We start from the raw sequence: 27,220 nt of genomic DNA on the forward strand, positions 1-27,220 counted from the left end.
ATATTTTCGCATCTTTTGTCTAAAGTTTGAAGTACTTGCGTGTTAGTGACGCGGTCCATCCATGATGTTTTGAGAATGCGCCTATAGAACCACATCTCGAATGCTTCGATGTTTTTTATGTTCGACTGTCTTAGTGTCCAAGCCTCAACTCCATATAACAGGGTGGAAAAGACATAATACCGCAGCATTCGTATTCGTAACTTTATGTTGATATGACGATTGAAAAAGAGTTTGCGCATTCTATTAAAGACTGATCTAGCCATTTCTATTCTGCATTTAATCTCTTTTATTTGATCAGTGTCATGTGTGATTCAAGCACCTAGATATTTATAACAGGACACACGCTCAATCGGGTGAAGTCGAGTTCGCTCCGCTTCGTTCAGGTATATTTTAGAAGGGTACGAATTGGCTCCCGCATGAATGCGGGTAGGCTCTCATATAATCGCGGAAACATTGGACATTGTTGCCAAATCGTGTAATATTTATACTGCTTAGGAAATTTACATAGTGATATAGACTTTTTATAGGAAAATTATACTTTTAGACAAATACTTTTAGAGTTTGTTTTAGTTCAACATTGGCATATGTGGCAATTTTAACACAAATTATCGGTTTCGGCCGGTATGCGCTCGACCGTTTTGCGCTCTTACCTGAAATCGGCCGGTTTGCGCTCTACACTCTAATACCCGAAAGTTAAGTTAGGACCGAAGGGTTAGGTCTTCCTCCTTTCCCATAGATATTTCTAGGAAGGTACCTGTTTCTAACAAAAAGAGAAAATTTGAAAGAAGTGACAACGCTGGGTGATATTTTCGACATGCTTAGGTAAAATAAATTTTGTCTATGGGAGCCAATTCGGACTCTACCTTTTTTAGTTCAGGTAAAATTCTTACCATTGGGAGCGAACTCGACCCCGTCCGCTCAATCGCTGTATTGTCTATTACAAGATTAGCTCTGATATTCTTTGATTTCGCGATTACCATAAATTAAGTTTTTTTCAAATTAATTTTCAAGCCGTAACTGTTACAGTATATACTGAAACTTTGGACGAGACGTTACAGTTCTACTAGCGTTCCCGATAGGAGAACCGTATCGGCAGCATACATTATATTGTTGATCGTCTCACCATTTATTATCAGACCAACATCTTCTTCCGCGAGTGCTTGTTGACAAATAGCTTCACTATACCGATTAAATAAAAGTGACGATACGATACATCCCTGTCGGACTCCTCGACGGATTTAAATTTCTTCTGTTAGCCTACCCTCAACCTTCACATTTGCTGTTTGATTCCAATATAGGTTGCGTATAACTCGAATATCTCGGCTGTCTATATTTTTGTTTATTAGTGCTTGCCTTAGTGGTTCATGCTGTACTTTGTCAAAGGCCTTTTCGAAATTAATAAAACAGGTGTAAATTTGTTGGTTCATATCTAAGCATCTTTGTGAGAGAACGTGCATTGCAAACAGAGCTTCCCTTGTACCCACCCCTTTTCTGAATCCCATCTGAGTGTTACTGATGTCTACGTCTAATTTCCTATAGATCCTATTGTGAATTATTTTTAAGAATAGTTTTAGAGCATGACTCATCAAAGCTGTCATACGATATTAGTTGCATTCCTTTGTATTTATCTCTTTTGGAAGTAGTATAAAGCAGAGCCGGATTGAAGGCAGTGGAGGCCCCTGAGCAGAATTGTTGTGAGGGGCCTTTCCTACTATATTTTTAAATTCAGTTGAATTTAAAATTAAAATTTGTTACAGTAAAATATTAAAAATAAACATAGTAGGATGAAGGGTTGAAGTCCGGATACTTTTCGAGATTTTTTACTTGAACATTCCTTGACTATGTCGGACATGTCTTATTGCTTTAAGACATCGTGTTCAATGCTCATCATAGAGAGATGATTCAGACGCTCTTGGCCCATCATAGACCGAAGTCAATTTTTAATTAACTTAAGTTTTGAGAGTAGGGCTTTTCATTCACAGTCATTTGTTTCGAGCTTCTGTCATGTATATTGTCTGTGTATAATATTAATATACACGGATTATACGACATATTATAACAGAAGGTTGAAACAAATGACAATCGGTGACAAGCCCTATTAACTCTCCCCACTACAGTTAGTTGGTATCAGAAATATAAACTAAGTATCACCTCAACATTTGGACACGCATCATTCACATTCTTTTCTTCTAGCAATCGGAACATTTAAAGTTCTTTGCTTATATTTAATGAGCAGATATCCTCTTTGAAAAATTCTATAAATTGTATTAGTTCGACACCTAGGACTTCATCTACATCATTGCTACAGATGTCAGTAACTAAGCTTTGATAGCTCTGAAGCTAAATGATGTCGTCTTCTTCATGTTCCGTGCTTGATTATCGAGCATTGGCTATCAAATTGGCTATAATAATTTTGTTCACGGCAGCTCGGAAAAGGGAGGTAGAGAATCTGTTAAACCATTCTCTCAGGTTTTTAAGCAATTCTTTTTCGACCTGCCCCTCTTCTTCTGTGTACCTCGCCTTGTATTATTAAATGAAGTATATTATATCTCTCTGGGTGCCGCATAACATGGTCAAAACATTGTACATATAGATATGCATGACCAAAATATATCTAAATGATGTAAAAATCCCAAATTGGAATGAATGCATTTATAAATATACAGAAAGCCTCTAACTTAAAGAGGTAATGAGGTGATCTATAATAGCGATAAAATTTTGAGTACTAAATTTCTCTGATGTTGTCATTTCAGTCTCTTGAGATGTTCGATGATCCAGTGGAGTCAGTCGAATATTCCGTACCATCGCGTCTCGCGTCTCATATGTTTTGGAATTGTCACGTCTTAACTGTATAAATTCTTTAAGTGATCTAAGTGCTGCCACTCCTGAATTAAGGGCAATATTTGGATCTTGGAGAATACGACTTGGACTGCTTGTTTTCTCTAAGATTTCATTCCAAAATATGGCAATATTCCTATTTGTAGTGAGCACATTCGATTATACAAACAATCTGTATCGCTACGAGTTTTAAATTGTTGCTTCTGAACTCTATTGCTTTTAAAATATACTCAAATTTTATTTTTGAACATCTTATTTATTTTATATAATAATTAAATTCACTAATCAAATGTCATTGATGTTTTATTAATACTTAATTTAAAATTTAGTTTGACATTCACGAAGTGTCAAACTTAAATGTAAATAACCTATGCTTTGCTTAACAAATTGAGATTAACCTTCGGAGTACGAAGACTGGGTCAAGCGTGACCCGAAATTCACTTATTTCTTAATATTTTATAAAATAATTTTTTTACAAATCCGATTGATCATAAGTTCTCCTTATTTGTTTCAATCTATTTTTTCGTATATAATTCGTGAACATCCAAATTACAGTTTTTCCTCTACGTAACATCTATGATGCAGGGTCAGTCCTAACCCGGTCTTCGGATTTCGAAGAATATTTTCATTATGTTTGTAGGTGCACGTAAATCGTAGCCATCACTGTTTTATTTAATTTAAAATTCAATTTAACGGGCATAGGAATTTACCTATGCCCGTTTTCTGTAAGGTATTAAAATCTGGCCGCCGGAGCGAACTAGTATATGCCCATTGGGAACCATCTTAAAAAATTTAAATACAATAATTTAGAATTATAATTGTTATGTTTGTTTGTTTTTTGTTGAATTAAAGATACTGTTTAATAATACTGACTATTTAAAACATCCTTATAAATAAAATGAGAATGAGTCACGCTTGACCCATCATCGTAATCTAAGTAAGTCAAATAATCTCCGTACTCCGAAGGTTAAGAAACTAGCCTACTTAATAGCAACGATTTCAGCTGGACGTGTAATGTGTCGGCAGAAAATAAAAAGATTGTGACGTCACATTCTCGACTTTGAAGTCGATTATCTCGAAGACGGTTAGAAATATCGAAATGCCGTTTTCAGATTTGGATTCAGAAGAAAAAACTACATAAGAATCCATTGATAAATCTGATCTGAGTATTGCAGGAGCGGCAACGCTATAACACACACACTTTTGCGAATTTATAAACGAAATGTTGTCGTTGAAAATAATGAGTAAGCAAATATAGTATTATGATTTTCTCCTTGTTAAAGTTGCCAGTGGACGTAAATAGTAACAGGAATTTAAAATATGTCGTTTATGTCAGCTGCATTAAGTGATTAAATTGAAAGTAAACTTAATGAATTCAGATCATTAGGTATCCAGATCATTTTCCAGACATTATCTGCAAATAAATGTACATTCGTAAAAATATACTAATCTGTAATTTCATACACTATGATTGAAAAGTCAGAGTAATATGTACACGTTTGGCGAACTCATAGACAGAAGTTAACCATATTGACAGATGATTACTTACAAATTTTATTGACGTATTTTAATTAAATAAATACTTACCAAACCAAAAATATAATATAATATCAAAATACCTCTTAAAAGAGCTGAATTTATTCAAGTAAATACGACTGATTATTAAAATTTATAAACTCTACCGAACCTAACCCAGTTTCACTGTCAAAGTGACAGAAATCGAATCAGTCAGATCATAGTTGACCAGCACGATTTCTCGAATAGTAGTTTATACAATCACTATCTCTACTCATGCTGAATGTTTTTTTAAGAATGACATTAGAATTACAGAAATAGTCAAGTGTGAGTTTAAATTTTCTACTAAATTAGTATAACTACGTTGAACAATTGTATCGCCGTCTCACTCTGTCAATTATAAATATGTAACTGCGTATGTCTTGGATAACGTTTTTGCTTTGTAGATAACACTTAATAATCTGTCTCTCTCGTTTGTTATTTATATAAAAAGGCAGCAAATCCAAAATATGTGCTTGATATGATCGATCATGGGTATTCTTTCATTTTTCCGACTGTATTAAAGTCAACAATATGGACTAAATATAAACACAAAGAAGACAAAGCATAAGCAAGATAAAGAGAACAGGAGGTCAACTCAACATCAACCAAACACCTGTAGAAAGAGTGACGCATCACAACGACCTCTGCACCATAGTACATGAAGAATGGACCAACAACCAAGAGATAAGAGCGCGCATTGGAAAATCTAGATTTACCTTCAACCGTATGGGGACCTTTTTCAAGTGCCACAACCTTTCTCTTGGTATCAAAGTAAGAACGCTGCGATGCTATGTTTTCTCTGTCCTTTTTAATGGCGTTGAATCGTGGACCTTGAACGAAGATATGTGCAGAATATTAGAAGCATTTGAGATGTGGCTATATCGGAGAATTCTTAAAATCCCGTGGACTGACCGGGTCACAAATGAGGAGGGTCACTGATAGGCACATTGGAAAAGAAAAAGACATGAAGGTGAAATTCAGCGATGCCTTGTAATTTTCCGACTTACGAAATAACAAATTTATTCCATACATTTGCACCAGACCGTATATTTTCACCATCGACAGAAATAAAACCTCAAACAATAATAAAAACTCACCAACATGGACGATTGCTTCTGTAGCCATTTCATGAAGTAGTTGATCAACGAATGGACTATCCGCAGGATACAATGCATCTTCAGAAATTTGGGCATGGAATTTTTCTAACGTAGTTGAATTTTTTCTGAAACAAAAAGTAGAAAATTTAGTACCGTTTTTGATATAAGCTAATAAATTTTTTAATAATAATCATTATGAAATATTAAATGTTTGCTGTTTATAGAAAATACTAAACCCTTTTAATGTAAAGATGAGTAGAAATATTTTAAAATATTTCTAAATAATTAGTGAAAATAATTCAGAACTTCTATTGATTAAACTCTGAGTTCATACAAAAAAACTAGGTTAATGGAATTTTTCAACGATTTCTCAGTTATTTTATCATCCAACACAGTTAATTGCAGGACATTTGGCATCCTCAAAATGGAGTTTTAAATGGCGTTTATATTTCTTTTTCCCAAACAGATGACGTGTTCTATTTTGATCATGCTTTGACTTGGTGTTTGACTTTTTGTTTGTTTTATTCAAACTTTAATTTACTGACTGACTTTGTACACTTGTCACATGTTAATAAACTTCATAAGTTTCATTATTAAGAAATAAGTAGTTGTACTAGAATCAAAATAAAGATGCATTAATTAGAAAAAAACAAACCAAGACACGTTGAATGTTACGAGGAGCACTCATAAATCATGATTTACAATGTATAAACTTTGTAAATCATGATTTGGGATTTACAATGTATATACATTGTAAATCATGCTTTGAAAGTGCTGCTTGTAACATTCAATGTGTTTTGGTTTGTTTATTTCTAGTGCATCTTTATTGTGATTTTAGTATAGTATTCTAACTAATACAGTTTTAAGTGTTTCTTATACGTAGGCAATGGATAAATAGCTGAAAGACTGATAAATTTTGTACACACTTGAATAAATTAAGGAAGTGAAAAAAATTTGTAAGTATAGGGTGGCCGGAAAGTCCCTTTACACTAATAATAATAATTTTTCAACACCGCGCCAATGTTTATTTGCGTTCATACGCCAGTAAAAGGGAGCAAGAATAGGATATTACCTCCGAATTCTATCCTCCTGCATGGATTTTAATGAAATTTTGAGCCTAGCCTCTACTTATCTCCTAATTTAAAGTTATCTGTTTCGAGTTACATGGAGGAAAAGGAAGATTTTTAAAAAAATTTAAAAATGCGCTTTATAATTTGATCTTATTTTTTTCAAAAAAAAATTCATTTTAATCCAGTCCAACTTTTTGAACATAGAAATAACACTATAATAAAAAGTATTCTAAAAGGAAAACGATGTATTAAAATTCTCATGGATGAGGGGTTAAATATACTTCTCATTTCTTCTTAAAATATATTAGTCATCAACTTTTTTGCAGAATATCTCGCTCAGTTTGAATGTAATCGACATTTAGTATTGCTCATCTTAAAGATATTTTCAAGCACTTAAAAAGTTATTAGTATGATTATACACCTAAAATCGACAGTTTCTCTGTTATTTCAAGTTGAATACACCGATTTGAGCAAGCGGCAAAAACAAGAATGTGTGTGTACTTTGTACGCACGTAAGAAGTTATACTTCTATTATATGATTATATGATTATAAACGAAATTAATATACTTTTTATTTATATTTTATTTAAATATTAAACTAATTTATACTTACTACTTCTCAAACATTTTTATTAAAACAGTGCCAAAAATTAAAATAATAAAAGAATAAAACACACACAAACACATTAAAAATGCCACAAATGATTTCTGAACATTAATTATCGGAAAAATTTTTAACTAAATACGTATTTTCTGAAAATAAAATTATACAAGTAATAAATATACTTACAATCATAAAATGTATAAAAGAAATAAAAAAAAAATAAAATAAAATAAAATAAAAAAAAAGTTTCTATTGGGATTCGAACCAACTTACCACGCGGCTGGTATTTGCGTTGTATTGGGGTTCACTCGCATTAAAAGCTTCGCCACAGAGACAGTTCATTATGTGCGAAGATCGACTAACTAAACGGATTAAACTTTTGACATTTTTAACTTATGTAAATCAAATTATTTTGATTTTGAATTGAAATGATTTAGAATTGAAAAAATACAACAAAACATAGAGTAAGAAAACAATATATTAGGTGAATATTGATAGAAATTTTGATGGTAATCAAATTATGTAAATAAAAGTATTACATACTACTTATGTATTTTGGTAGGTTCAAATAGGTAGGTATCGGAGCCCGTATAACGACTAATAAATTTCGCAATCACTTGCATCGTGCAAAGTCATAACAAAATTTGATCAACTATTTTTAAAATACTTACCAGTGTAAGATTCTTTAGCTTTGAATAAGCGAGATCTGCGGCACTCATACTAGTCACAGTTTGATGGGCTTTCACATTGGCATGCAACAATCATCTCTTCTATGTAAATAAGTCCAAAAATATAATATGAAAACTATTTAAAAAGGCAGTATAACCATTAACTAACTTTTTGTTTGTTGTTTCTCTTCCTACAAATTTTAAAACGCAACAACCATACATTTTAACCAAACCACAGTCCCACAGCTGTGCCACAGCTGCCATATTGGATAATTTTTGTCATGTCATTTGAACATCCAATCAGAACAAAGTTATAATGCGCATGCGCCCGGTCGCTAGGTTTTACCATATAAAAATTCACCGTCATTACGCCCGTAAAGAAGTATAACTTCAAAAACAAACTCTTCTTACCTACCATATTCCTCTTTGTATTTTAACCAGAAGGTTTATGAAGGAACGAATCTCTTTGTTTTTTTATATCCTACAGAAGTACTTGTATAGTTTTTTTGTTAGATGCATAGTTTGTAAGGTATTCGCAAAAATCCGTCCGAAAAGGTGTCATTTTGCAATGAAAATTTTCAACCACGAATAACTCAAAAAGTATTGAGTTTTCAAAAAATAATTATAGAACAGTTTTTTCTTAAAATTAGGTTCTCTAGCATCTTCCGTGGCTATTTTAACCAAAACATTTTTCACCCTCGAGAAGGGGTGGGAACCACCCCCAAGATAAAAGCACACATCGGCATAGGGTAGACTTTGTTTCTTGAGCTATTCCCTACTTACTGTGAAAATTTCAAGTAAATCGATGCAGCAGGATGGAATTCGGAGCCAAATACCCTCATTGACTGCCCTATCAGGCGCGTGCGTATCGTCAAGAGCACCTGTCTGGTCACGCAGACAGACAACAATAGTTGCGATTGAAACATGATGGCGGCCACAAATAAGGATACAATTGAAGCGTGTCATTTACTGCTTCAACGCTTTTCGAGAGCCTGTCACAGATAAAATGTTCTGTTCACCGATGAGTGTGCGATTTCTCGAAATCGAAATGTTTTTTTCTGGGCAAAGGAAAACCTCATTTCTTTGTGGAAGAGAAAAAAAAACCCGCCTCATGTTTATGATATTAGCTGGAATTACTTCAACTTATCTGCTTGGGCCATATTTTTTTGGAGGCTTCATAACTTAACACACTTATCTGCAGATAATCAACGAGTGGTTACTACTGCAATTGACAGCTCAGGCCACTGCTGGCACTGTTTATTTTCAACAAGATGGCGCCTCACCTCCTTTTGCTCTCGTTGTTCGCAAGCGCCTGAATAAAATCTTCCCGAACCGATGGATTGGGCGAGGTTCTCCAATTCCTTGCACTTTAAGTCCAGATTTGACAACACCGAACAATGCACTGTGGGATTTCATTAAAGAGAAGGTCAGAAAACGTAGATATGCGTCGAATGAGGACTTGCGAAACGGAGTTCGCCAAGTCTTTGCGTCAGTAACTCCGGACATGCTGAGACGGGTGAGCTACGAACATGGTGTCATACCAAGTTGTGTTGCGTCAATGGAGGTATGCACGCCGATGTTTTAGATTTTAGATAAACGAATAATAATTAGTAAATGACTTACAAACAAAATTGTGATATTATTTTTCCCTCTGTAGTTTACCAACAACAATTCATTAGTGTAAAGGGACTTTCCGGCCACTCTATATATCAAAGTATATAAAAGTATTTTATTTCCTTAGCTAAGTGCTTTCGACAAAAGTGTCATCATCGGAACAAATGCTACAAACGAAAAGGAATCTTAATAAAAAAGATGTTTAAATACAAGCAGTTTTTTAACTTACGTCAATATAAAAAGAAGTACCACTACTTAGGGTCGTATGCGTGAGCATCTTATTAAACATTTGGACTCTAAGTGAATTACAATATCAATATATAATAATATAATAATATAGTAATTTATGCTTCAGTTGTCTTCCGTGCAACCCCCAAACAGACCAAACATAAAAAACTACCACACAAACGTTACAAACACATTAAAACTTTATTCATGGCGTGGGAATTTCACCCAACCATCATTGCCGGAGAGGAATAGTTGACTGACAGAGAGTTAGATTTTAAAATGTTTCATCTGTCTGGTTTTGACGTTTCACAGTTGACATTACAAACGAAAATTTTGAACATTTTTATAAAGACAATTGAAAGTCGATATATGGAAATGTACCTTAGATGTCCGTACTAATACAATAATAATCTTTTATTTTCTCTGATTCTGGCCTTGGTTTAGAACTAGAACCTTTAGCCACGTAATTGTATAACTTATCACTAACTCAGGTGTAATGTGTAGTGTGTGTGTTGAGTAAGTGTCTTGTTACTTTGCAAAGTCGACATCATTGTCTTTGCAAAGAGACGCTAATTGTATCCGAACGTCTACGGTCCCTCCGGTGAGTACCGATCCTACAAGGACAGAAACTATTTTCATTTATTAATTTATAAGAAATGAAAAAACTTCTGACCCTGGTGAGATTCGAACTCACTACCATTCGGAACTTTCGATCCAAAGGTTAGGCGCTCTTACCACTGAGCCACAGAGGGGGTTACAATAATAATCTAATTGTCTAAAAAATTTTTTTTATCTGAAGACTAAATGGCCTATGACATACATACATTGCGTTATGACAAAAAATTACAAAAGCGATGAATAAATTCAATATGCCAAATTGTAAATGGTATTGTTTTTCTCAATAGGGAACTTGACATTTTTTTATTTATTTATTTATTATATTTGTCTACATATAGAAACAACACATACCAAATCATCATCATCATCATTCAACCCGGATCTATCCACTGCTGGATATAGGTCTCCCTCAGTCTTCTCCATGCATTTCTGTCCTGTGCTGTCTGCATCCAGTTTCTGACGATCCGTTTGATGTCGTCAGACCATCTGGTTGGCGGACGACCTCTACTTCTATATGCTTCTTGTCTTGGTCTCCAGTGTATTATTCGCTGTGTCCATCTGTTATCCGACATTCTAGCTATGTGTCCAGCCCAATTCCACTTTAGGGTAATAATTCTTTCTATGGCATCCGTCACTCCTGTTCTCCGTCTTATCTCCCTGTTCGTAATTCGATCCCGACGAGAAATGCCTAACATTGAGCGTTCCATGGCTCTTTGGGTAACACAAATTTTATTTCTTACTTTCTTGGTTGTTGTTAAAGTTTCTGCACCATAGGTAAGTACTGGCAACACACATTGATCAAAGACTTTTCTTTTGAGACACATAGGTAGTTCTGACTTAAGGACATAGCTCAGCTTTCCGAATGCCACCCAAGTGAGTCCTATGTGGCGGCTTAGTTCGCACGTTTGATTATCTCTTCCTATGCGTATCTCATGCCCTAAGTACTTATAAGAGGTGGTTTCTTCAATAGGCATGCCATTTACTGAAATCTTTTTAATACAAAATTTGTCATGTTTTGCGTTTTTGTATGGTTGATTTTTAATCCAACTTGTAAGGAGGCTAGGTATAGTTTCTCCAGTTGCGATACTGCATCATCGATGCTGTCAGCAAAAAGAACAATATCGTCAGCGAATCTCAAATGACTAAGTATTTCTCCGTTGATATTAATTCCTTTTTCACTCAGATTTGCGTTCTTAAACATATGCTCTAATAATGTTGTAAACAATTTTGGCGAAATTGTATCTCCCTGCTGCACTCCCCGTTTTATTTTAAATGCGTTGGTCTTTTTATCTGCCAGTTTCACGCTTGCTGTCGCATTTTGATAAATGTATTTAATCATGTTTATATAGCGATGATCTATACGACACTCTGTTAAGGCTTTTAACATTTTTTGATGACCTATGGTGTCAAAAGCTTTTTCGTAGTCAACAAATATTAGAACTAATGGTTTGTTATATTCAACACTCTTTTCTATTAAGTTCTTAATTACTTGTAAATGATCATTTGTGTCATATCCTGCTCTAAACGCTGCTTGCTCTTTTGGCTGATAGAAATCCAACAATTCCAAACTTATAATATATTATATTAATGCAATATACAATATAATAAGTATTTACTATAGTATTACAAAGAACCTTATGTTTTTTCTTTTTAATTCTTTACGATTTTATGATTTCTTATGATTTTATCACATAATGTACCGTTGCAGCGTTGCAATACTTATCGATTTCGCCCGTTTATAGGTATGACCAGCAAACTGTCTGACGTCACAACCGATTCCGCCCGTTGAAAGAAAATTTAAATTTTGAAGTTTTTAATTGCTTATATTTATTTCATAATAACAAAATATGAGTTTTTTTTGTAAACTGGGGTTCTTTTAACAGCATTAAATAACATTTATCAGTAATATTTCTGGAATATAATTTTTATGCAAGTTCCCTATTCCCTTATTCCTATAGTGTAGGATCTGAATGTAAACTCCTACACTGATTTAAATGACTTAAAATCCCAGTGCTTAGCAAGTTTTCAAAGTTCTCAAAAAGTTTGCTTTATAAGTTCATTTCACTATTCATGAACTGTCCATTTATGGATCTCATTCCATAAAAAGTGAGGCAAAACCAAGTGGTCTAATAAAGGCATCTCATTATACCAGGTTGTAGTGCTATGAGAAGAAGAAAAATAACAAGAAGAAGAAGAAGAAGAAGATAATTAAAACTGAATTTAATTCGAAATAATTAAATTTTAAAGATAATTCTTATTTTGAAACTTTTTTTTTAAATTAACATGCGGAATTAGCTACAGTAACACAACATTGTAATTATTAAAAGGTTTCAAGATTTATCTCCTCGGTACACTAGCTATTGATTTTGCTACTTTTGTGCTCATATATCACGCCAAAACAAAATTGAAACAAAGTGTCGGTCTTTGAGTATTAAACGAACTAAATATCACCCCCTCGTGTAATATATCCGCGAAAGAACAGCGTCTAATATAACGTCGTGACATCGTCGGTGTCACCCAGCGTCCCATCGCATTACCCGGAAACGGCTGAACAGAAGTGACATGCTGTGAACCGTCATAATAGGCGCCTCTTGTAAGAAAATCCTGTTTGTATCCTTCGAGATTAGCATATAAACTGCAGATATCCTACCGATCTATCCTATCATACCGTCATGTCACCGAATTATGACTGTATTACAAGGAGATGTCACTCGAGATTGAAATTATTCATGGGACGGTGGTAGAGGGATAATATGTTCCCGGTGTATACGCGTGTAACTTTGCTTTATTAAAGTAATAAAAAAGTTACAATCAAAGTGGATCATTTTAATATTGTTCAGGGGCGTCACAATATTTTCTATAAAATATTTAGTTAACCGAAATAATAAATTTCATAAGGTTCTGAAACTGTTGTCCTCTGACATGTAAGTTATGTGTCATGTTTATATGGGATTAGCTAAGGTTTGGTTGTATTTAAAATTACATTAAGTACATAAAGTTAGCGAATCACTTCTCGCAAATATTATGGCAAGCACAATGGGAATTTGCCGCTTTTTGCCGCTAATTAGTTGTGGAAAAATTAATTTTGCCGCTTTTTTACTTTTCTCAATATTCGAATCACAACAGCAAAAAATGTTTCAAATTCGAATCAAGTTGGTGCTGAATTTGCCGTTCTTTTGCCGCTCATTAGTTGTGGAAAAATTAATTTTGCCGCTATTTTATTTTTCTCAATATTAGATGTTTCGCTAACTTCATATGAAGTTAGCGAATCACATCAGCGAATAATGTTTTAAATTCAAATCGATTTGGTGCTGAATTTGCCGCTTTTTTGCCGCTCATTAGTTGTGAAAAAATTAATTTTGGCGCTTTTTTATTTTTTTTTAATATTCAATGTTTCGCTAACTTCATATGAAGTTAGCGAATCACAACAGCAAAAAATGTTTCAAATTCAAATCGAGTTGGTGCTGAATTTACCGCTTTTTTGCCGCTCATTAGTTGTGGAAAAATTAATTTGGTCGCTTTTTCACTTTTCTTAATATTCGATGTTGCGCTAACTTCATATGAAGTTAGCGAATCACAACAGCGAATAATGTTTCAAATTTAATTAGTAGTGTAAAAATTAATTTTGTCACTTTATTATTATTTTTAATATTAGGTGTTTCGCTAACTTCATAAAGGGTGGGAAATTAGTGCGAAAAAGTCCAATTACTCGTTTATCGTAAGAGATGCGAAAAAATATTAATTAGGTAAACGTTGAAACCAAGACAGGACCATAATTTAAAAATATTTTCAAATATACAGGGCTATCCGTATTGACTGGCTGACGTAAACTTATGTTTTTTTAAATAGTACACCCTATATATTTTTACATTTTTGGATTCTCCTTTATGTCTTCTTTCCTAAAATATAGGTTTTTGTAATAATATACGGAGTAGTTTAAAAGATAATTACTTTTTTTTGTTTATTTCGCAGCAATATTCACACCCCGTAGAATTGTAGTACTTTGACATAAAAATTTCTAAAACTTCTAAAATTTCTAAAATTTCAAAAAATTTCTTTTAGTTATGTTTAAACGATTTTTAATACGGTCTACTATTGTTAAGCATAATTAATATAGAGAAACGTTTAGTTTTAGCATACAGAGATGTATTTTATATATGTTTATGTATATACAGTGCGCTGGAATAAGTGTTACCGCCCCCCCCCCCCCATATTAACTCATTTATTTTCATAGTACATATTAGTAGAGTATCATAGTACATATATATATATATATATATATATATATATATATATATATATATATATTATAGCATCAATGTTTCGAACTTTACGCGATCCCTCTTCAGGTGACAGTCATAACTTTGATTTTTTTAAATAGGTAAGTACATTATGTAACACCTCATTTAAAAGCTTTTGAAATACTGATTACAAAAATGAATAATACTTAGGCAAAATTTCGGTCAAAAGCTTTTTAAATGCATTAATTTTTTTTAATCCTGAGAAAACTAATCTGAGACACAACTGTCTACATTATAATCACAATAAAAATGCATTAGATAGAAAATAAACAAACCATGACACGTTGAATGTTCGAGGACCACTCCCAAATCATGGTGCTCCTCGTGCTTGTTTATTTCCAGTGAATCTTAATTGTGATTGTAGTGAAGAGAGTTGTGTCTTAGATTCGCGAATCGGCTATATTTAATTAACTAATGTTTGACGTTTTAATTTCCACTGCGGAAATTGTTCTCAATAAATGTTATTCTAAAAATACTGTGAAGATTTTATAACCTGATTTGTTTAAAGGTTATAAGATCTTTCCAGAATTTTTAGAATAACCTTTTTTAATAAAAATGCTTTTTTCATTACACCAATAATTATTGTCGGTCTGTCTCATAACCGTTGAAATATCAACATACTTCTTTCATTCCCCGCGTATATTTAAATTATACAAAAACATACAATATTTCGCTAACGACAATTAATAATTGTGACTAACTATCAGACAATAGTTCTACTGTTTAACACATTGAACAACAAGTTTCTTTATTTGAAAATGCAATTCAGCCGGCAATCATAATACCAACACATAATGTATGTCTCGCATTGTTATCGCAAAATAGATTATTTCACTGCAAGACACCTGATCTAAAAAAATTTAAACACCATTCGCTAATCAATTAACAAGTAGATAACTAGGGAGCGGATTTATATGCGATCAATTTTGCTGAAATATGCGCATATATATGCAGTAAAAAATTACGAAATATGCGCAAGATATGCACAAAAATTCAAAAAAATGCGCATTTCGAGAAACCACATATTTTCTGTTCTATTCTATTCTAGGGGGTTCTTTTACAGGGGGGCGGCAATCTTATTTATTATCTTTAAAAATCGTTATTTTTTATACAATGCAATTTATTCACATTTTTTACAAAAACTGATACCAATAGTTACCTATTTAAAATAAAACAACAATATCACTATATATATATCTTCGATTATAATTCACTACAATGTGTCTTTCCAAATTTTTCACGAGGAAACATTTTCTTTGATCAGATAAAATATTTTTATAACTTGAAAAACTCCTTTCAATATTAACAGAAGTAACTGGGGCGCATTAAAATAACTTGTTAAAGACGAAAATTCTGCACCAAAATAAATTTCAAAATTTCCATTAAAAATTTCGCATATATGTCCTCCAAAGTTTTAAAGCCGTTTAAAGACGGGATCTGATCTAAAGCATGAATATTTCAATTTCCGTTAGAAAATCGTAAATCTATGGTTAAATGTGTAAATTCTCTTAACAATAGGGGATTTAAAAGAATCACCAGAATTATAGGTACCTAATAAATTGGGATACAAATTGTACTAAATATAATAAAAGTAAATAAAATTCGGATTTCCCGGTGAACCATCCTTCATCATTTTAACATCCTACAATCATTTTATAACGGCGTTCTATAAGCACTATAAGTACTTTGTGTAAAGATCGGGTATTTTCTAAGAAAAAATGAAAAGGCAGTGAATGAACCGTCTCTCTTCAGGTAGTTCTCGAATACGACAGCCAGTGCGGGGAAATATTTTGTGTCGAATTAAAAAATTATTTTTTTTTTGACTTAAATATTTTTAAATATGCACAAAATATGCATGTTTCTTTACAAATATGCAAAATTTAGTAAAGTGCTCAAATATGCGAAATATGCATGCAATATGCATTTAGCATAAAATCCGCTCCCTATAGATAACACACAAAAATTAAACAATACCCTTTCGCATTTTGTAATGGGACCACTCAACAGAAATTAAATAGCGAATAATAAAATCAAAAGCAGCATACGTTAGAATGAGACCCATTTTCAACAGTCGAGACATATCATTAAAAACAAAATACCGTCTGTTGAAATGCTACATACTCACAGTTCTGCTCTACGTAATGGAAGCGTGGACACTAACTGTTGCATCTATGCATCGGCTATCGCTAATTAGTGGCAAAAAGCGGCAAATTCAGCACCAAGTCGATTTGAATTTGAAACATTTTTTGCTGTTGTGATTCGCTAACTTCATATGAAGCTGACGATGGTAACTGTGAAGCAGAAGTTCGGAGATGTATTGGTATGGCAAAAAATGCGATGAGTCGCCTAACTACTAAAGTTTGAAAAGACAGATCTATCTCTCAAAATATCAAGATGAGACTGGTGAATGCCCTTGTATTCTCAATATTTCTATACGGGGCAGGGACTTGGGGCAGGGACTTCGCGCACGTGAGCGCCAAAAAAAATGATGCTTTTAAGATGTGGTGCTGAAAAAGAATACTGCGCATACCTTGGACAGCTCATAGTACAAGCCTTTCCATTCTAAACCAACTCGAGATTAAAAAAGACTGTCCACAATATATCTGCAACGAATTCTGCAATTCTACGGTCACGTGGTTCGCAGAGGTGACGATAGTTTCGAGAGATTCATTGTTTCTGGAAACGTTCTGGGGAGAAGATCAAGAGGACGATCACCAACTAGATGGTCCAACCAAATTAAGAATTAAACTGGAAACTCATTCTGCGAAGCTCTTAGAGCAGCTGAAGATCTTGAACCAACCGAAAAAATCACGATCCTCAGAAATGGAGAAACGACAAGAGAGAGAGAGAGAGATAGAGAGAGAGAGAGAGAGAGAGAGAGAGAGAGAGGGAGAGAGAGAGAGAGAGAGAGAGAGAGAGAGAGAGAGAGAGAGAGAGAGAGAGAGATAGAGATGTAGGTATACCACAACTTCGCACAAGAAAGAATCATTATTCTTGATGTTAAGTCACACCGACGACCTCTCGTGGATTTAGGCTGAACTAGCATTGAGGGTGTCAATGTCAAACGCTGGGCGCACTTGCATTTGAAACAAGTAGGTAATATTCACGATTTATTTTTACATGTTTTTTTACAAATATTGAACTTTTATTGAAAGGTGAAAATTCCATGTTAATCATTTTATATTGCCCAATAAAATTAATATAAACATATAAAAATAAATAATGAATATTAACTACTTGTTTCAAATGCATGTGCGCGTGCGCTTAGCGTTTGACATTGAAAACACCCTCAATGTTAGTTCAGCCGAAATTCACGAGAGGTCGCCGTTGTGACTTAACATCGCGAATAGGCGAGAGATATAATTTCGTAGCGCAGTGATGCTCATGCATTACTTCCTGCCAGAACAGAACGTCTATGATGCTAGAAAACCGGATCCTACAATATTAAATAAAATTTACTTTTCAATTCATTTCTTGTTGTTTATTCGCTTTGTAAAACCTTCTTCTTTACGTGCCATCTCCGTGACGAAGGTTGGTAATCATCATTGTCATTTTAACTTTTGACACTACAGCCCGAAAGAGTTTACTTGAGCTGCATTCAAACTATTCTCTGAGGTGTCTCAGCCAGGGCATTTTTCTTCTAACTATGCTGCGTATTTCTTGAATCTTTCATTGCATTATTAATTTGATGAGTTCATATCTGCCACCACGTATTATATGACCCAAGTATTGCAGTTTTCTTATTTTGATGGAATCCAGTATCTCACTGATGTTCTCTATTTTGTAAAATCTTTGTAAAATCTAGTCATATAAAAGTCCGAACCAGTTTACCAATTTAAACGCCGACAAAGAGAGATAGAAAATATATAATAGTGAAAAGGAAAGAGGCCACCGTTGGCACTCCACAGTACTGTACAATTAATAAATATTTAGTTTGTGATAAAATTGGTCGGACCATCATGTCCCCAAGTAGATCATCGCCAGTTTTAGCGTTAAAACTATTAGTAGGTTGGTTAATTCACACAATGATGAAAATTAAAACACAAGGTCGTTAGACCACAAAATTACCACGGCACTAACCATATCCTACGTTACCGAGTTAGAAGGGTATTGTTTGAGCTTCTGATTTTCTTTGAACTGTGTCATTTTACCGACAATTGACGGGGAATAACGCGCCGCTCCACCGGAGCCATCAATAGAGGGTTCGGGATTAGTTTAAGGGTCATAAATCACACATTTTTAGAGAAATTTCACGTTGCAATGATTTCCTTCTTTAGTTTTTACCTTTTTCTATTATATCTTTCTATTCGGAAAAGCGCGCCTCAACACACTCCGTTGGAACCCTTCATTACATTTACGGAATTACCCGAGGGGTAAAAGTGCGAAATGTCCCTGCTGGCCTACTCGCTTAATGCAAACAGTTCAACAACTCCATCACGTTGGAATATGATTATATTATGATTATATTTCTTGTCGTTCTTCTTAATATATTCCACCTAATTCCGATCGGAGTATGCAGTTAATGCCGTAATCACCTTAAGAAAATCCGGTAATACCGGTGCGGGATTGTCTTCTCATGGTTCATGCAAACGCGATACTGCAATCAATCATAAAATGTCGATAAGAGCGCCACTACTAGGTTCGGGTTTTGATTTTATGCGAGACTCGATTTTCATTGATGTCGCAACCAGACACCAGAGACGGTGCGGAGTAAAAACATGAATACTGTCCCGCCTCAGCTTAAAGTTTCATACGCCTGATGTATGTATACTACGGCATGTTTATTTATTACAAGACATGTTGCACATTCAAAACAATAAATATAAAGGTCTGTTAGGGGACATTAAAATTTTGATAACTAATACTTCATACAAAAGTAGTTCCTTCGGAATATATACACTCCTGGACAAAATTAACGCACCACTTTAATTAATCTAAATATTTACAATATGAACACAAAATAAAACTAAGTTACATTGAAATAATAATAAACACCTACAAATAAGTCCAACACGACTTTATCATGACTTTAATTTGCCTTATTGTTTCTTTAAAAATTTGTTTTTGCCGGAAATGCGTAAATAAGCTAGCATAACTCCAAATTGCAAAAAGAAAAAATCAGTAAAGTAACACAATAAAATGCATCTGGGTCAACACTAATACCGTGTACGCCCTTCTGTACTTCTTATGACTGCATGTTCAACAAAAGCTTGCGGAATATTCTCCCATTCTTCAATAGAGTTGGTTGTGATTGGAAATCAATGAGTTGGTTGTGATTGGCAATAGGGGGTCTACGACTTCGAATCTATTTTTTGAGATAGTCCCATAGATGCTCTATAGGATTCATGTCCGGACTGTTAGGTGGCCACTCTAATAATGGAATATTTAGTTAGCCAATAACCTGTCGAGCCACATGAGGACGAGCGTTGTCTTGCATGAATAAAAAATTAGGTCCAAGAAACTGAGCAAAAGGCATTACATGTTCGACAATAATGTTGTCTAAGTAATAATGGGCATTAGGGACCAACTCCGTACGAGTTTCAAAACAAAATTCCCCCCTCCCCCCCCCCCCCAAAAACACTGGCAAACCTTTCTCCTCGCCTTCGCCAGACACGCTTACGGCCATCTTCAGCTTTTAGGCTTACTCCAGTCTCATCGGAGAAAAGAACTCGTTTCCAATCATCGATGGTCCAATTTTGATGCAATCTTGCAAAATTCAATTTCTGAACCCTGTGTTCTCTGGTAAGCAAGGGTTTTTGGCCGGTTTCCTGTTGCTCAATTCTGCTTCATGTAAACGTCTTCTAACTGTTCGAACATCGATATCGCGATATCGCGACATTTCGAACATCTGCTAGTTCATTTTTTAGCAAATTGCTGGTGAATCTCCTATCTCTGAGAGCACGTTGTCTCAAAAAACGATCATCAATTTTATTAGTGCACCGTTTTCGCCCTTGCCCTGGTCTTCGATGGTACGCCCCTGTTTCATTATATCGCCTCACCTTGCGACTGATGCTGGAATGATGTCTTCTTAACAAACCTGGAACGTATCGCATTGAATATCCTTCATCTAGGAGAGTCGATGCTCGCACTGCCTCCTCCATTGACAAATTTCTTTGGCGGTTCATTTTTTTATTTGATTTTTATACAAATGAACTTACAAACATGCATGTGATGAAAAATATCACAATAAAAAGCTTGTTTCTCACAAGCACTTTGCTTTAATCGGCACTTTTTATGAAAAGTTTAAGTCACTTTTAGTCTAAAACGAAGTTTAGTACAAATTATTGTTAAAACAAGACTATTATTAGCTTACATAACAACTGTCACTATCAAACAAGGTCCATAGGCAACTTGTCGTACAGTAAATTATCAATAAATAAAGATTATTGAGAAAAATATGAGTGGTGGGTTAATTTTGTCCAGGAGTTTATATTGTAATGATCCGCAAATGTAGAAAAATTGAAAAGACACAGAGAAAAGGGAGAATAACAAAAAATTGGTTATGTCTGCATGTAGATTAAAATATAGGAATGAATTATTTTTACATTTTTTTGTTTGTGTTAACAGTGACATAAACTTATTATAGACTTATATTAAAATTTAAGATAGTATTATCTCTCAAGAAAGTCTCCCCCAAGACGATTATGTCGTCTAAGTACACTAAGCATGTTTTCCAAGAAAACCCCCTCAACACATTTTCCATAAGTCTTTCCAATGTCGCAGGAGCATTACAGAGTCCAAATGGCATAACGTTGAATTGCCACAATCCAGATCCTGTGGTGAAAGCTGTCTTCTCCTTATCCATTAGGTCCATTTCTACCTGCCAATATCCAGACTTCCATGTTCAACGTAGAAAAGAATTTAGTTCCAGCCAATATATCCAACGTGTCGTCCATCTGAAGCAGAGGATAACTATCTTTCTTGATAACATTGTTCAACAAACGGTAGTCCACACAGAACCTCGTAGTTCCGCCTATCTTCTTGACTAGGACCACCTGAGAGACCCATGGGCTCAACAACTTCTTGAACAATCCTTTCACTTATGATTCCTCGGCCAACGTCCTCGTCATGGATCCAAGGCTAAATCATAACAGGTGATCCTTCTTCCACAATTCCCTGTAGCTGCGCTACTATGATCGTTTCACTACTTGCAGGCACAATTCTTCGTCAGAGAGAAACGAGAACGACCGTGCGCGAGTCGCGGAGAAATATTGCAACTATCTTAAATAATTCATATTGTCAATTGAAATTGTCAAATTGACGTATATTTCATACCTTCTGTCGTTGAAGCAGAAAAATTATATATTGCTCCACAATATCGATATGATATGCAATTATTATATAAAGGTAAATTTAATTAATTGTATTTTGCTTGCAGTACTGCATTTTAATAACTAATTTTATTTACTACATACAATTGTTTACGTTTGCATAACATAACCTGCATCTTATTTTTTCTTCTTATTATTTTTTTGGACTATGGCCTTGACAATTATCCAGTAACCAGGACTAATATAATTGGCCAATATAATTAAAAGTGCGAATAAAAGTACAGAGCGCAGAAATAGGGGTCGCTTTGCCGAACTTGCACGGTCCCAATAATGGCTGCTTGCATAAAGCTGTCACTATGTGAATGAAGAAATACCTCCTCGTTACCAACTTTGATTAACCTATTCTTAAAATTCAATTGGGATCCATGCAAATTTATTACGACCATTCCTATATCAATATAACATCCTCTTCGATGTCAGTAACTGTGACAGTATGGACGAACTTTTCTGCTCCAATTCCTAATTGTATCTAGATTTCTCCATGGGTGTTAGCATTTTCACCTGTGGTGGTCCACAGTCTTAACCCCTTAGGTAAAAATTTATTACAGCTGTTTATATCAGTCAGTCGTATAATGGTCCTGGTTACTCCGGTATCCACAAACAACGTATATTTTTTACATTTATTTCTCCATCTACATAATATACACTATCTTCACGACATTTCAAAGAAGTTATTAGTATGAAAGGGGCTTTGGAAAAGTTCCAGGTCGAAGCTGCCCCCCTAAAGCCAACCCGTTCTATTTTTCCTGCTGGTGCAGAACCTTGTACGTGTTCCATTTCACCAAAATTCCAGCTCCTTATGAACTTCGTTTTCTTGGATGTAATGCCTTTCATCATATTAACAACGTGGTCAAGTTTGTCCTCATCTTCTTCCTCGGTCACAGTTCTAACTCTACTGTACCCGGCAGAGGCTTGCGTAGCTGATTTGCAGTCGAGGGCGGCGGACAAGACATCGGTCAGCGTCTTGTGACAAGATAATCGCAGTTTTCTCTGCATTTCATGATCACGGAGACCATCAATAAATGTTTGAAGAGCCAACTTTTCTATCATACCTTCGGGAGCTGTTGGATAAGAATATCGTACTAACCTGGCAATATATATCTCATTCTTGAAGACTCACCTCTCTTTTGTTTTCGACTTTTAAACCGTGACTGGTTCTAGACGTGTTTCAAGTGTTCGTAATCATATCATACGTTTAGTCTCTTCTTAAGCTGTTCGATATCATCTGTCTCCTCTAAGGCTATGGTCTGAAGCACATCCAAATCATCTCTTTGAAGAGCAATAGTCAGGTTTACAGCCTTTTCTTTTTCGGACCTCCGTTCGTCCTTGCAGCTGAGTCAAAGTGTTTGATATAATTGTTCCATGAAGATTTTCCGTCGAACGTTGCGACTTGAACACGAACAGAACCTATCTTCCTTCATCCTTTATTTATAGTGAACTGATGAAGCTTTCGAACTTGTAAAGCGAAACGTTTTCAATATATCAATGAAGTAGGTGACTTCTTTATTTATTTGCCAACTAATTTGACCGATTCAACCTCTGAATTCACTAGCTGAATACATTTAAAGTCCAATAATATATGTATTATAATCAAATCCTGAATTCAAGTTTAATTTCATATAATAGATATTATCATGTCACTTACAACCTTCCATTTCAGTAAGTATACAGGGTGTAACGAAAATACAGGTCATAAATTAAATCACATATTCTGAGACCAAAAATAGTTCGAATGAACCTAATTTACCTTAGTACAAATATGCACATAAAAAAAGTTAAAGCCCTTTGAAGTTACAAAATGAAAATCGATTTTTCGAATATATCGAAAATTATTAGAGATTTTTTATTGAAAATAGACATGTGGCATTCTTATGGCAGGAACATCTTAAAAAATAATTATAGTGAAATTTGTGTACCCCATAAAAATTTTATGGGGGTTTTGTTCCCTTAAACCCCCCCAAACGTTTGTGTACGTTCCAATTAAATTATTATTGTGGTACCATTAGTTAAATTCAATATTTGTAAAACTTTTTGCCTCTTAGTATTTTTTCGATAAGGCAGTTTTTATCGAGTTGTGGCTTCTTTTTTAATATGTTTACATACAAATTTTATGGGGGTTTTGTTCCTTTAAACCCCCCAAATGTTTGTGTATGTTCCAATTAAACTTTTACTGCGGTACCATTAGTTAAACACAGTGTTTTTAAAACTTTTTTGCCTCTTTGTATTTTTTCGAGAAGGCACTTTTTATCGAGATATTACTTCTTTTTTAATATGGTTCAAAATATACCTAAAAATGTAAATCTTAAATAAATTTTCATATTATTACACTGACTTTTCGAAAAAGTACTAAGAGGCAAAAAAGTTTTTAAAATATTGTGTTTAACTAATGGTACTACAATAATAATTAAATTGGAACGTACACAAAAGTTTGGGGGGGTTTAAAGGAACAAAACCCCCATAAAATTTTTATGGGGTGTCCAAATTTCACAATAATTTTTTCTTACGATACTACTACCATAGGAATGCCACATGTCTATTTTCAATAAAAGATTTCTAATAGTTTTCGATATATTGGAAAAAATCGATTTTCATTTTGTAACTTCAAAGGGCTGTAACTTTTTTTATGTGCACATTTGTACTAAGGTAAGTTAGGTTCAATCGAACTATTTTTGGTCCCAGAATATGTGGTGAAATTTATGACCTGTATTTTTGTTACACCCTGTATGTAGCTTTTATATTATAAAATCAAGTGTTTAATTATTTTTTCTTTTAAAATACATAATAATTAGTACCCGTACGTATTTGTAAGTAATGATTTTTTAATTTCAATACTGTATAATATTTGATATTTCATTTGAAAAGGAAACAATAAATATTCAAAATATAGTGGTCGGGATTTTTGCTTATGCGAGGATTGTTGCATGTCGGGATTTTGGCCTGTCGGGATTCTGGCGTGTCGGGATTCTGGCGTGTCGCTGTTTTGGCCGTCGGGATTTTGGCTGTCGGGATTTTGGCTGTCAGGATTTTGGGCGCCACCGATATAATAGTAAAATGAATCACGGTTTTTGCCCCAAATTAAAAAAAAAACTGCTTGGATTGACATAAAATTTAACACACGCATAGTCAAAGAAAAAAAGTGATATTGTGCCGATGTGTGGTTATGCCCTGGGGGTAAGTTTCACCCCTACTCGGTGGTGAAAAAATATACGTTCAAAATAAGTCCAGAGTTGGATAAACTGACTAATTTTTAGTAACTTTTATTCTATAGCATTTTTTCACTTAGTTAACAGTTTTCGAATTATTTGCAGGTAAATATGTTCATTTTTCAACAAAAAAAACACGTTTTTATGCGGTTCTTTGCAAATAACTCGAAAAGTAAGTATTTTATCGAAAAAAACATTCTTAGCAAACATATAGCCTCTAAAAAAGTGAAAAAAAATGGTGTATGCATGAACTCTCTAGACCGAGCAGAAGCAATGTGGTAGCTAATGAAAAATAGGTTCATATGCGTCAAATTTCAAAGCGAATATTTCAACGTGAAATTGCCAAAAAATTATGCACTTTTTGGGAAAAACTTATAACCATATTTTTAAAGTGTTAAAAAAAAATATTCATTTTTGTTTTTTAAAAAAATTTTTAGCCTTAAAAGTAAGCAAGTTACGCTCAAAATAAAGTTGGTCCCTAAAAAACTCGGGAAAATCACCCCCTAATTATAATTTTAAAACAAATTAATCGTTACCGCTTTCGATACAATTATTTCAGAGCGAATAAATCGTCTGCTTGGAAAGTATGTTCAAAATGTTTTATTTTTACATTGTACTTATGACCTGAGTATTGTTCGTAATTCACAAAGTCCAATTTTAGAAATTTTTGTTACATATTTTTTTTTCGTCTTATAGGGTCTCTATGCATCTAAGCATATACCCGAACTACTATACTCCCTAAAACGCCACTCGGTCCTAACTGCAAGACGCAAGAATCTCGCAGGGTTAGTCTTGTTTTTGCTCAAATCTTACAGGGTTAGTCTTGGTCTTGGTCTTGCTAAAATTAGTCGGTCTTGGTCTTGCGAAAATGCAAGAACAAGACCAAGACTGCAAGACCAAGACCGATTTTGGGCAACACTAATTTCCGAACTTTTATTTTGAACGTATATTTTTTCACCCCCGAGAAGGGGTGTAACTCACCCCATGGCAAAAGCACACATCGGCACAATCTGTTTTCTTTTTTGACATGTATTGTTACCTATGTGTATGCCAAATTTATATATTATAGGTTTTGCAATATTTTACCGTCAGTGAACGGATTAATAACATTTTGAGGGTTTGTACTCATATATTTTGGTGGCTCAATCATGTTAAAGAACCTATTAGCAGCACGGATGATGAACTTTTTAGTTGGAAGACGTTCGGTAATGTAGCCCTTAAAGGGATTTTTAAATAAAATATCTATATCACTATAAGCGAGGTTCCTACAGCCTGTGCCGCTTCTCGAATTTCGACCTCCACCGTTTTCTGTCCATCCATTCGTCCTCTTTGATGCCTTTGTCTCTCATTATGTGCCGTACATTTTCTTCCCAGGCAACTGAAGACCTTCCCCTTCTTCTTTGTTGTGGTGTGTAATTTAAAGCTTTATAAAATATACCTTTTATAAATGATTTTACAAAATTTTTTTAAATATAAAACTAGCACACCTATTTTGAAATTCACAGGGTAAATCTTATAACAAACCGTTAACTAGCGAATAATATCCACAAAACTTCAATGTCATTGTGCAGGAAGTCGTCCTTAGCTGCCTAAATACAGTTAAAATATAATAGTGCTGAATGTATGTGTATGTATACTTTAGATTGTTATGTTAGAAAATGTATCCAAAGACAGATGTTGACCGTTGGAAGCATATAATCCTGCTGATCTCTTATTTAGGTCTCTTATCCAGGTAATCTCAAGACCACAAAGACGTAACTCTTTGTGGCATGGACCATAATTTCTGCATGGATTTTCGAATACTTGAATCTCTTCAACTAACGTAGGCTCTGCCCGAAATGAAGATTACTACTCAACTCGTTGGCTAACGTTCCCTGCTTGCAATATCCAATCGAGAAATGTTCTAACTCCGTCACATTCAAGCGAGTTGTGGCATATTGTTTGAGATTCCGACATAACTGTTCGGTCCTTAATAATTCTTCCAGGCGCACAGGTCCTCTTAGCATGAAAGAGTTGCAACATTCACTGTTGCAACTATTGCTTAGTTAGAGTTGCTCAGAGTAACAAATTTTCACGATAATTCACTTGTCT

The 27,220-nt window shown here is 34.3% G+C and overlaps 1 protein-coding gene across 1 annotated transcript in view; it reads right to left on the minus strand.

The window, feature by feature from the left end:
- The window catches only part of LOC114338920 (extracellular serine/threonine protein CG31145), a 964,172-nt gene that overhangs the window by 562,999 nt on the left and 373,953 nt on the right, over positions 1 to 27,220 (minus strand). Inside the window, exon 4 of the mRNA XM_050647518.1 lies at positions 5,493 to 5,617. Within this exon, the coding sequence (XP_050503475.1) occupies positions 5,493 to 5,617 (125 nt within the window). The remainder of the gene's footprint in view (positions 1 to 5,492; positions 5,618 to 27,220) is intronic.

The sequence above is a fragment of the Diabrotica virgifera genome, chromosome 3 (assembly GCF_917563875.1).
Source record: "Diabrotica virgifera virgifera chromosome 3, PGI_DIABVI_V3a".
NCBI classification, from domain to species: domain Eukaryota; kingdom Metazoa; phylum Arthropoda; class Insecta; order Coleoptera; family Chrysomelidae; genus Diabrotica; species Diabrotica virgifera.